This window comes from Somniosus microcephalus, chromosome 12 (assembly GCF_052327205.1).
Source record: "Somniosus microcephalus isolate GS21.2 chromosome 12, FLI_Smic_1.0, whole genome shotgun sequence".
NCBI lineage: Eukaryota > Metazoa > Chordata > Chondrichthyes > Squaliformes > Somniosidae > Somniosus > Somniosus microcephalus.
Window position 1 is genome coordinate 140,051,887 of NC_140998.1, and position 12,903 is coordinate 140,064,789.

At 44.1% G+C, this 12,903-nt stretch overlaps 1 protein-coding gene across 5 annotated transcripts in view; it reads left to right on the forward strand.

Moving 5' to 3' along the window:
• The window catches only part of pcnx1 (pecanex 1), a 372,844-nt gene that overhangs the window by 220,793 nt on the left and 139,148 nt on the right, over positions 1–12,903 (forward strand). For all 5 annotated transcript variants that reach the window (XM_086003620.1, XM_086003621.1, XM_086003623.1 and 2 more), the window contains 3 exons: positions 4,785–4,895; positions 9,586–9,677; positions 12,770–12,879. In XM_086003620.1, coding sequence (XP_085859746.1) covers positions 4,785–4,895; positions 9,586–9,677; positions 12,770–12,879 — 313 coding nt within the window. The remainder of the gene's footprint in view (positions 1–4,784; positions 4,896–9,585; positions 9,678–12,769; positions 12,880–12,903) is intronic.

Genomic DNA, 12,903 nt, shown 5'->3' on the forward strand with positions numbered 1-12,903 from the left:
TAGTGAGTAAATTCAGTGTTGTAACATTCTTTAATGGATGCTGTTTAGGATTTTTTTATGTATATAAACCTCGGTAGTTTAGCTGGTATCATTAAGTAGGTCTCTGCAAATTCTTGTTGAAATAAACCCAGGGTGCGCAAAGCACAGCGTGCTGGTCTTACACCATCTTTTCATATTATGTGAACTAATTATTAGAGTTAAGTTAATGATTTGAGTTCTTTTGAGACCTGTTGCTAGTCTGGACCAATAAACAATCATTGAATGGGGTCTGTTTAACACACACCAAGATAAAACAAGTATTTTGGTTGCCATGGCTGTGCCCCCATTAAGAGCTGCTGCCACATGATAACCAATGTTCCCTCGTATTTTTTTTATGGGTGTACGGCCCATTCACAGTTTTGTGCACGCGCAAAACTTTACATGAAAAAGCAAGTCTCGGGCTGCACAGGACCGGCAGAGAGTTGTGCAGCCACGCAGCTTATAGGGAACGCATAACAGTTTGTTCATTCATCCAAATCCATTGTATTCCCTAGACTGTTTTCTTATTAATAAAAATTAACTGTATTTAGGGAATAAAGTTGAAATTTGCTGGTGACCCCAAACAGGCGGTTGGGTGGAGGCAGGAGGATAGGTTTACATATGGTAAATTGCCATGAGTTGTGGGAAAGACTGCAGGAGGACACATAGACTAGCAGGATGGGGAAATAGGTGGCAGATGCAGGTCAGTGTATAAAACTGAAATAAAGATGGGGAAAGGAAGTGCACCTTGAAAGATCAGATTTTAAATGGAGTGGAGAAGCAGAGGAACCTTGTTGTGCAGATACACAGGTCGTTAAAAGTGGCAGAGCAAGTAAATAACATCATAAGAAGGCAACCAGAATCCTTGGTTTTCTATCTAGAAACATAGAATACAAAAGCAAGGAGGTAATGTTGGACTTGGGCAAAATGTTAAGGTGCAGTTAGAGTTCACGTATAATTTTGGGCTCCTCATTATAGGAAAGGTTGTGACAGTGGAAAAGATGTAGTGTAGAATCTCTAGGATGAACATAAGAACATAAGAAGTAGGAGCAGGAGTAGGCCATTTGGCCCCTCGGGCCTGCTCCGCCATTCAACAGGATCATGGCTGATCCGAATTTAGACTCACGTCCACTTCCCTGCCCTCTCCCCGTAACCCCTTATTCCCTTATCAGCTAGGAAACTGTCTATCTCCGTTTAAAATTTATTTAATGTCGCAGCTTCCACAACTCGGTAGCAAATTCCATAGATTTACTACCCTCCGAGTGAAGAAGTTTCTCCTCATCTCAGTTTTGAAAGGGCAGCCCCTTATTCTTAGATTATGCCCCCTAGTTCTAGTCTCGCCCATCAGTGGAAACATCCTCACCGCATCCACCCGATCAAGCCCCCTCACAATCTTATATGTTTCGATAAGATCGCCTCTCATTCTTCTGAATTCCAATGAGTAGAGGCCCAACCTACTCAACCTTTCCTCATAAGTCAACCCCCGCATCTCCGGAATCAACCGAGTGAACCTTCTCTGAACTGCCTCGAGAGCAAGTATATCTTTTCTTAAATATGGAAACCAAAACTGTACGCAGTATTCCAGGTGTGGCCTCACCAGTACCCTGTATAACTGCAGCAAGACTTCCCTGCTTTTATACTCCATCCCCCTTGCAATAAAAGCCAAGATTCCATTGGCCTTCCTGATCACCTGCTGCACCTGCATACTAACCTTCTGTGTTTCATGCACCAGGACCCCCAGATCCCTTTGTACTGCAACACTTTGCAGTTTCTCTCCATTTAGATAATAATTTTGATTTTTTTCTGCCAAAGTGCATAACCTCACACTTTCCAACATTATATTCAACCTGCCAAATTTTTGCCCACTCATTTAGCCTGTCTATGTCCTTTTGCAGGTTTTTTATGTCCTCCTCACTCACTGCTTTCCCTCCTATCTTTGTATCGTCGGCAAACTTGGATACGTTGCACTCGGTCCCTTCCTCCAAATCGTTAATATAGATTGTGAAGAGTTGGGGTCCCAGCACTGACCCCTGCGGAACACCACTAGTTACTGATTGCCAACCAGAGAATGAACTTTGGTTGAGGCCTTAGTTATGAAGAGAGATTTCCGAAGTTAGGGCTTTTTTGTTTACTGGAGCTGAGAAGATTAAGGGTGACCTGATAGAGATGTTCAAGTTTATGAAGGGTTATGATTATGTAAATTGTAATAGTTGGTTTCAACTGTAATGAGAAGATGATTGGCCCTGAAATTAGGATCGGGGGCTTGCTGCGCGTGCAAGCCCCCGATGTGCACTCACCCTGCGCGCCAACATCTGAAGCCCGGGCCTGCTTGCATTCCCTGTCACTGGCCCGGTTCAGCTGTCGGCGCGATGTGCTTACCTGATCCAGCGGCATAGTTAGTGCGATGTGCCAGCTGGGATCAGGCGAGCACTGTGCAGCCAATCAGGGGAGGGGAAACTCATTCATGAGTTTGACAGTAAGAGCTGTCAAACTCATGAAAAGTATGGGCTGCCAAAACACTACTTAAACTTTAAATAAAATTTTAAAAAACATCCCACTGATTATAATAACTATAAATAAGTTTAAAAAAATGTTTTAAACAATTAATCAATTTTTTGAAAAAATAATTTTTTTAAAAATAAGGTCTAAAACTAAACTTACCATCCTGTAAATTCTTTAAAAATAACAAACCTGTGGAAAAAAATTTCTACATTGTACTAAAAGCCCACTTAACTGAAAAACTAAATACTTACGTCTTGTTTTTCCACGCGTAAAGACCGGAGGCCTTTACACGCGCGCAACTCTGGGGGGGAAAAAAAAGGAATTTTACTGCGCACGCGCTGCCTGTGCAGTCGCGTGCGTTCTGCCTCTTAACCCCTTGGGTCAGAGGACAGGAAATGCCGGTTTTCAGCGTATGCGCTGTGCATGCTGAAAACCGGCAATTCCTCCAGGCACACGCGTGAGTACCCCGTCCGTACTCACGCATTGGGACAGGAATTACTGGGCCAACAAGAGCCTACAAGTGTAAGATGATCACAAAAGAAGAATGAAGGGATGGTTGGAAAAAAATGTCTTTGCATAGAGACTGGTTAGAATATGGATTCTCACTCACAAGTTGTTGAATCAGAGTCTAATTTATTTTTTAGAAAGGAATTTGATAGTTGCTTAAAAAGAGGAATATTGAAGGCTTTGGGGAGCAAGGAAAAAGTGAGATTAGGTGGCTCGTGGAGGAAAAACGCCAGCATAGACTTGAGAGCCGAATGGTCTCTCTCTCTACTACTGTATAACAATCTATGATTCTGTAATTCCACTATTTTGGTGATAAAGCCCCAGCACATTCACTGCCAATAATGGTACTAGTTCAGTACCTGTGACCCTTTTATTGTCTATACAGCTTCATTGGAGTGGTATTTGGAGTGTTACCTCCAACTGACCCATTTTAGAGCAGCGCATATAAAGTTTACCCATATTGGTTAACTACTGGTACAAGGAGTATTATAAACCTTTGTTTCCTTATATGGAATACTAGCTGGGGAGCCCCGCGTTGTGAGGGCAATTTTGGGGCGTTTGGTCTCCCTGCCCCTGTGTGTCCCCCCTCTCCCTGTCATGTCCTCTCCCTGTCCTATCCCTCCCTCCCCTCTCTCCCTCCCCTCCCCTCCCCTCTCTCCCTCCCCTCCCCTGTCTCCCTCTCCCTCCCCCGCTCCTCCACTCCCCTCTGTCCCTCTCTCCGGCCCCTCCCTAGCGCCTGAGGTCCGGTGCCGTTGCTGAGGTCCCCCGCGTATCGCGCGGCTGATGGACGGCCGCTGCGGGCGGGCGGGCAGCGCATGCGCGGTGAGTGTGGGCGGCGCATGCGCGGTGAGTGCGGGCGGCGCATGCGCGGTCAGTGCGAGCGGCCCGCGGGAGCCGGCAAGGCCGTTAGCGAGCGGGAAACTTCGGGCGGCGCGCCCGCGCTCCGTCTGCGACACCTGAGAGGGGGAAGTAGAGAGAGACAGAGAGGGAAGAGGAGAAGGAGAGAGAGGGAAGAGGAGAAGGAGAGAGAGGGAAGAGGAGAAGGAGAGAGGGAAGAGGAGAAGGAGAGAGAGAGAGGGAAGAAAGAGAGAGAGAGAGAGAGAGAGACATTTTTTCAGCTTCAGGCCCCGAGTCCCCCCTGCGCGAGGGTGAGGAGGAGGGGGGGGGTTGCTAAACACAATATAAAACTCAAATAAATTGTTAATTAATTGCCTAACACATAATTGAAATATTTACCTTAGTTCCCTAACACACAGAAAGTGTGGGGGAAAAAATCGTGGAAAATCAAGATGGCGGCCACTCACCTCGGTTCAGAAGGATAAGGCCCGCCCACACACGTACCGATTGGTCGACCGGTCAGGTCACCGAAGCGTAGGATTGGTCAATCGTCGAGTCACTCGACACTCAACTGTAGGAAGACCTCGACGTCACACGGTCGCTAATGAGATGCTAATGAGCGGAACGCTGAACGTTTTTGGGATACCGCGGGCGGGATTTTTGTCCGGCCGAAACGTAAATACGCCTATGACCGGTCCGGAATCGCAAGCTTTTGAGGCGACGCGCGTGTCGGTACGCTCTGTAACTTCCAAACGTATAGAGACCAGGCGGACAGACAGACAGACAGACATCGGGACAGACAGAAGAGCCGCTTTATATATATAGATGTAGCATTCTTGCACTTGTTTTCTAATATCTATATTTAATTTTAATTATGTCCATAAATCTTATTGTAATTGCCGTTTCTTTTTACTTTACAGCATTTACATTGTGTTTCCCAGTGATATTCTTCATTGGGTTGCTTCCACAAGTAAATACGTTTGTGATGTACCTTTGTGAGCAATTCGATATCCACATGTTTGGTGGAAATGGTGAGTATTCTGATGTGTTCAGTTTTTTTTTTGGTAAGCCAGGTGTCTGACGTGCGCAAATCCATCATCATGCTCAATGTCTTCAAAATAAACTACTGAGTAATCGCCATAAGTAGTTTTCATTTGCCTGATGTTTGCATAAATTCTGCTCAAACTGGCTTTGTAACTACATCCAAATCTTTAGCACTGTCAGGCCTCCTTTCTCCTTCAGCCTCTTCATGCAATGCATTATTCAAGCTGAGAGCCCAAGTTGGACACCTCTCTCATGGCTGTACCAATAATGTTCTGTAATGTGCTGCAGTCGGGCACTCGAGTGAGCCAGAGAATTTTGTTGTCTGTTTTGTGAGGTTATGCTCATCCTCTTAGGCACTGTTGTGGAATAGGTACCTCCATCCTATGCCTGTATCTCCTTCTAAGGTTAGTAACTCAGCACAGCGAAGTGTGAACTCCAATCCGTGCCCCTATCGCACGTGGCAGTCTAGGTTGGCATTGCACCACCGTGTTCCAATTCAGAGCTTGTTTTAAAATGTATTCATTTCAAGTGAATGAAAGAAATAACTTGCATTAATATAGCACCTTTTGTACCCTCAAGACTTTTCAAAGCACTTCGCAGCCAACAAATTACTTTTGAAGTGTAGTCCCTGTTATGTAGGTAAACGCAGCAGCCAACTTTGCACACAAGGCCCCGCATATATTTGCATACAAATTGCAAAACAAACAGGCAGTTTTACCCAACCAGCCTGTGTTGGTGTTTATCCTCCACACAAGTCTTAATCCCATGTTTCTGTATCCCTTTCCTTAAACCACTTATCTAACCTATTTTTAAATATCGAGACGGTCTCCTCTTCAATCAGTAATTCTGGTAGGGCATTCCACAGCCTCACATCCCTCTGTGTAAAAAGATTCCTCCTGCTCTCTGTCCTAAATCTCTTACTTTAATGTCATTTTGAAGGGATATTTACTAGTCCTAGCCCCTTTAGGGCTACCCCGGATCAGGCGTATTCCTCAGACGTTCACATTCAACTAAAGTTTGAGGTAGCCGAATCCTAAAGATGCTTAATTGGGTCTAAAGGTCCAGACTCTCTCTCCCTAAAGGAAAGGAACAACCTGAAAATGTTACCATCCTCCAGATAGCACTTTTAATAAGTTTAGCTAGACTGTAGCATTCTGGATATTATGAGGATCCGGAAAACTCCCTCAGAATTTTGCAACTCCTCACCAAAGAGTGTACAGAGATTGAGTTTGCGAGTTTGATACAGAAGTATTATGTGAGACAGTTCTTAAAAATATATAGATTTATTAAAGAACCGACATGTAATTTACAGTTGGTGAGTCAATCGCAACATTAACAGTTCCAAAAAAAGAAAGCTTACAATTCTATTATCAGAGAACCTTATTCTCAAATCTTAAACTTCGCTACAGTTTTACAGTTCTTGTTTTTTTACAGGATATCCATCAAAATCAAATACCTTTGATCCCTGAGATACAAAGAGTTGGAGACTTACAGAGCCGCCTCTGATGCCGAGAATCGCTTTGCCCAAGCGAGTCTACTATCCCATTTGAGTGTTCAATATTTATACCCTTTGCCAGTGGTATTTCCTTTAAGGTTTTCTGCTGATGTAAGCTAATTATCTCTAGTCATTTTTCTGCTGACCCCTGCAATTCTTGCAGTCACCTCAGCTGGTAGCACTACAGAATTATGTCTCTTTAGGTGTTCTAAGTTTACCATAAAAAACGGTGTAACGGCAGGTGTGTTTTACTTGATGTCATTTTTACGAAGGCAGATGTTTCTTAATTTTATGTGCTTCTTTACGAAGTGTAAATTAGAACACCTTAACCAGGGTGAACCATTGTCTTGTTCCGAAAGATTCAGACTACCAGAGCCTTTAACCTTCTGTTTCAATAATGTTCTTGATTCAGTGTCAACAACTATCTTATCTCTATAGCCAGAATGCTATCACAGCTTTTTCATCGTTCGGTTTCTAGATTTCCAGACCCAGTTTGTCATGTTTTAATAAGGCCAGAATTCTTTCCTAGAATGGTGTCTTTTTCTGACTAGGTTATATGGCTTATTCCTTCACACCCCACTATGTCCCCCTTGTTCTAGGCCACCTAATCACTGGAAGCAATCTGATTCTATCTACTGTGTCCCATCCCTTCATAATTTAAAACAGCTCTATCGACCTCCCAGTTCTAACAAAAACAGCCCCAATGTTTCAAGTCAACAAATAGTAAGACGATAAATGTTGAGTTAATGGCCCCGATTTTCTGCCAGCTGTTGGGCGGTTTTCCAGGCGGCCGGGGGCCGAAAATCGCCGAAAAAGTGGGTCGCGACCCCCCCCGCCTGATTCTCTGCCCCGTCCGACTTTCGGACCGCCGTTTCCCCGCGACCCGAATCAGTCCCGCCCGCCGCTGGCGGGACTGGCCGTCGGAACACTAATAAGCAATTATTACCTTGTTTAAGTCGATTTTCAGGGGCCGTTGCGATTTTGGGGCTTTCCCCACATCAAACACGCCTGCGGAGAACCCCGCCGATGAAACCCGGCGTGAAGCTTGCCGGCTTGCTTGCTCTCAGCGGCAGGTCATTCAGAAAAGCTGCGATTTAAAGGGACAGCACTTGTATGTTGAAGGACCTTGTTGTTGCAGGCTTGGAGCTACTTCTTCAAGGCTTAGGCACAGCTGTGGAAGGTTGGAGCTTCACAAACTTCTCCAATGTGATCTCCTGGGAAGCCCCTCTCACCACCCTCACTCAGCGCTCCCTCAGCGGAGGCATCTACGAGAAGCATGGGACGCCTTTTTTCCCCCTTCCCTTCTTGCCATTAGAGGATCTCCAGCGGCAGCAGCAGAACCAGGAACAGCATGATGAGCACCAGGCTGCTGTTCACTCACCTGAAGCTGCACAGGCCAGAAGGGGCCAGCGCTTGGAAGTGGCTTGAGAGCACCTTGCTGCGCTTTAGGGGGCCAGTGGGACCCGTTTCTGCACTGGCTGTCCTACTCAGAAGGACTTCCATGAAGATCTGGTTTCTCTGTTCAACAGATGGCCAACGCTGCTCAAGAGATGTCATTCTCTTATGAGCACTCACCATGTTTTCCGTACCCTGGCGAGTTATCTCCTCCATGGAGGTTGCCAACCTTTCCATGGTGATGCGTTCATGCGCCAATGACTCCACAAAGGCTCTGCTCATGGTCGCTATGGACTCCTCCATTCGCTCCACACTCGCAGCGACCCTGGAGACAATACCTGCCAGAGACTCCTGCATCTGTGCATGGAGATCCATCACCTCTTCTCTTGCAGATGGACCCAGAGGCAGAGGGTCGACATGCAGCACAGCTGAGCTGAGCTGGCAGAGTCCTGCGCCCTCCGACGAGGACTCTCCACTGCTGTCCCTGTCTCCAGAATCTGCTGAGGCTCACTTGTGAGCTGTGAAACACCAGGTGACAACACTACTCTATGTCCCGAAGGTCCCCCCGAGGTGTGAGTGCCTGCGCTGGTGCTGGGTGCGCTTACTTCTGCTGATGCTGCGCCCTCAGAGGTTGGAGCTTCCTCTGAGGAGTCTGGCTGTACAGCCTCTTCCTCCTCCACAGTGAGGACGGGGGCTCTGGATGGTCCTGTGGGGGAGTAGAGGAAGGAGTTAGAGATGTGGTGCCAAGGTTACATGCACATTCGAGTTGACATCTGCTGACACCTGCATCCATGCAGCCTTGGTTTCAGTGGGAGGCCTCTTCCTGCCTGACCTAGGGAAGAGGACCTCCCTGTGGGTCCTAACCCCATCCAATAATGCCTGCAGTGAAGCTTCGTCGAATTTGGAGGCAGCTCGGCATCTAGCACTGGCCACAGCTGCTGCAGGCTCCTCTGCCATCCTGTATAGTTCGTTTGGAAGCCTTCAGAGGATGCAGTGCTTGCTATGGACCTTGAAAGCACCACGAATGATGACATCATACTGTGGGGCTTTCTGACTAGAAATGGACAATTAGCAAGGCTGCCCACATGCTGGGAATTAATTGGCCACTTGAGGGAAAATTGCGTGGAGCTGGCTGACATTTTTTTGTGTGTCAGAACCTCACATTCGGGGGAATCCGACCATTTCCCACACAAGCCACAAAATCGGGCCCAATGTGTTTATGGTGGTGTTAGTTGAGGAATAAATGTTGGCCAGGAAATCGGAAGAACACCCCTGATCTGCGCTGAATAATGCAATGAGAGCTTTTGCGATCATCTGAACAGGCAGACTTCGCCTTGGTTTAACGACGGATCTGAAAGACAGCACCTCTGACAACTCCTGCAGCACTGTACTGGAGTGTCAGCCCAGATTTTGTCCGGAGTGGGGCTTGAACCCATGACCTTTTGACTTTGAGGCAGGAATACTACAATGAGCCAAACTGACACTTAAAAGTGCTTAAGATAATGAAAGCTTAGTTATATGAAATATCAGAAATTTTGGAAAAAACATTGAGAAATACTTGGATATATTACAAAAAAAAAACTTTAAATATAACTTTCCTGCAAATGAGAAATCTGAAAACGAAGTACTTGAGCAGAACTTTGAATGCAGCCAGTATTATTGTTGCATTTGGTCTTGTACTTAAGCAAAGGTTAATGAGTTTTAATCAAGGCAGCCAGTGTAACTTTTCGATCTAAAATCTGTTTCCAGGAAAAGATTCAATCGTCTCTTATATTTATATTTTTCAGCTACCACAAACCTCCTTGCAGCACTTTACAGTTTCATTCGTAGTATCTTGGCAGTCGCTTTGTTATATGGACTGTGTTATGGTGCCCTGAGGGTAGGTGCTTTTATTTTTATTATTAATCTCTGGTATTGAAGATCTTTGTATGATAGAGATAATATTTATAAGCAGCAGTTGTACAGGATTTTTTTGGTGAATTTTATGCTCATCAAGGCGAAGTATGTTAATCTGGAGAATGAACATTTTGTCAACAAGTCAGGTTTAGCAGCTGGATGTAGAGAAAAGCTTCCTCTACTCTGAGATAAGTACAGATGAGGGAGGCATTGCTGCCCATCACAGCATCCTACTTCCTGTTGAATGACTCCCAAGTTTTTGCCTTCACTAACCTATCTGAAAGACCATTCCTCCTCACTCAGTCCTCTAACACTGGGGATCAGCCTTGTTATCTTTCTTTGTATGCTTTCAAAGGCTAAAGAGTCAGAACTTCAACCTCAGGAGCAGCCCTCTGAAATTTTCTTAAACCAACCAACCCCTGGACTTTGAGTGAGATTCTCAATTATTGCAAATTAAGAGCATTTTGTTCTGTGAGCTTATTTGATTGAAACTGTCCAAACTCATTTCACGCAGGACCCTTGCAGCCAATAGACAAAAGAGACTTTTATCCCCTCGGTCTGGATTGGGCTTGAACCCAAGTTCCTGAGGTAAAATGACAGTTTCTATCTCACTGATCCTTCCAGTCCTCTTTGAATCATTTTTGGGATGGTGAGCATTTTTTTCCCTTACCCTCGTACAAAGAATTGCACTTGAATAGTGTGAGAAGGGACTCTTTTTAATTCTAGAAAGATGGCACAGGCAAGACTGGCAAACAGCCCTTATAAGGGGATTCCGAGTAGGAATACAGATTGGGTTTGTAACTCGGGATTCCCAGCTGAGAGTTTAATACATTTCTTGCTGTTATAACAGCGAGGCTCTGGGATTTTATTTTTTCTTTGAAATGTTGCAAGTAATGAATCATTCCAGGGTGTGGAATCCAGGCAGCCCTCAATATGTTTGACTGGCTAAACCTTTGAGTAACTCAGGGGGATATTTCACCTCTGGTTTCTGTGATTTCTTTTGCATACACACAATAAATGAAGGTGTTTTAAAACCATAAAATTATTTTACAAAATGTTAAAACGGAAAATGGAAATTGACAGTGCGTTGAGTTGGAAGGCCATCGGCATTTGTCCAATTTTTAAAAAGGTTTAAACTTCCAAAATCTTTTTCAGATATCTCTCTTTGTCCTTCTCATTCTTCCCACTCCACGGCTCCCCAAACCACCTAATTTAACAAGGCATTTAATATTAAGTTAAGTAGGCCGTTTAAATGCACCATTAACATGACAGTAGGATATTCTTTCAGTACTGTAACAGTAAAAGGACAAACAGAGACAAAGCAAGAACCTGAAAAAATACTAATGGGGCTGAAACGGAGGTTGAGCCTAATACAGTCATTATGCTAAATGATACTTCTTCCAAATATTCACTGGGAAAGATGTGCTCAAACTGCCATCTCTAAATACAAAAGCAAAATACTGTACAGTGGATGCTGGAAATCAGAAACTAAAACAGAAAATGCTGGAAATGCTCAGCAGATCAGGCAGCATCTGTGGAGAGAGAGAAACTGAGTTAACATTTCAGGTCGATGACCTTTCAACAAAAGTATAATAAAGGGACACTGGTTCAAACTAGCAAAAAACAAATTTAGGATTGATGTCGGCAAGTTGTTCTCCACACAAAGAGTGATCAACATAGAATGAACTTTCAGATGGGATAGTGCAGGTGAAAACCTGGCATCATTTAAGAAATGTTTGGATGCTAGAGGGATGTTCTAGAAGCATGTGTTAAAATGGGTCAAACAGCATTCCTCATCTGTACCTATCTTGTGAATTCTAAGGTTACATTCTGGATTTCCCAATTACAGGGAATAGCCATTCCCTATCTACCCTGTTAAAGACCCTTCGTCATTCAAAATGCTTGAATACAATTATCGCTTAACTTGCTCACCTCCGGGGAATAAAACCAAAGTCTCTCATCATAGTTAAATTCCTTCATCCCAGGTATTACCCTGGTGAATCATTGGACTTTTTCCAAGGGCAGTATATCCTCCTTGAGGTGCGATGCCAAAAACTGAGCACAGTGCTCCACGTAAGGTCTGAGTGCTCTGTATTTTGTAGTAGCATTTTCTTGTTTTTATATTCTATCCCTTGTGATGAAACCTATTGTCCAGTTAGCCTTTTTAATTGCTCTTTGCACTTGCAAGCTAGCTTTTAATGAAATTTGTATCTGTGCCTTTAAAATCCCCCTTTTTTTAAATCTACTCCCAGTGCTTTCTCAACAAGCTGTATTCCCATATGTCATTTTTTATGACCAAAGAGTGCTACTGTATCTCATGCTTGTTATGTTAAACTGCATCTTTCATTGCTGTGTCCACTTGCTTAATCTTTTAATAGCCATTTGCAGTTTTTGCTCTCTTCACGGCTCCGTTTGCTTCCTAGCTTAATATCATCTGCAAATTTGGATATACCCCCCTCTTTTCCCAAATCCAGGTTATTTATATACGGAATGAAAACCTAGGGCCTCTGAGGTAACACTTGTCACTGTCCATCAATCTGAGATTGTCCCTTTTATCCCAGCTATGCTTCCTGCCGCAAGATTGCTTCTAGTTCTGTGCTCCTTAATTTTAGCGAGAATAATCCTTCGAAGTGGCATGCACTGATCCTCCTCTATCCACAACTTCAATGACTCTATTAAAGAAAGTTAGTTAGACATGATTTACCTGTCACAGAACTAGATTCTTCAATTCTTAATTGTACAAAAAACAAAGAAGATTCTGTGTGATGTTTTATTGCACTGGTTTGCTTGTTTTATGAATTGTTACACATCATTATTTCAACTGACAGCAATGGTTTGTTAACTTGACGTTGAATCCCGATGCTTTGATAATGTCTACCTTAAAGTAACAACCATAGCCCTTTACGAGTGGAGCTTGATCATTTATCCTACAGTGTTGCAATGTCATCCTATAGTCTTTGATCAAATCACATGATCACTTAATGTGCCAGAACAGACAATGATCTACAAATGATGGTAACTGTCATCTTGTGTTCAGTAATTTGAAATAATCTTGTTTTTACCACTACCTTCCAGGATTCCTGGGATGCACAACATATTCCAGTTCTTTTCTCTGTCTTTTGTGGCCTCCTGGTTGCTGTCTCCTATCATCTGAGCAGACAAAGCAGCGATCCCTGTGTACTGATGTAAGTAATCCATTTCAAGAAGCA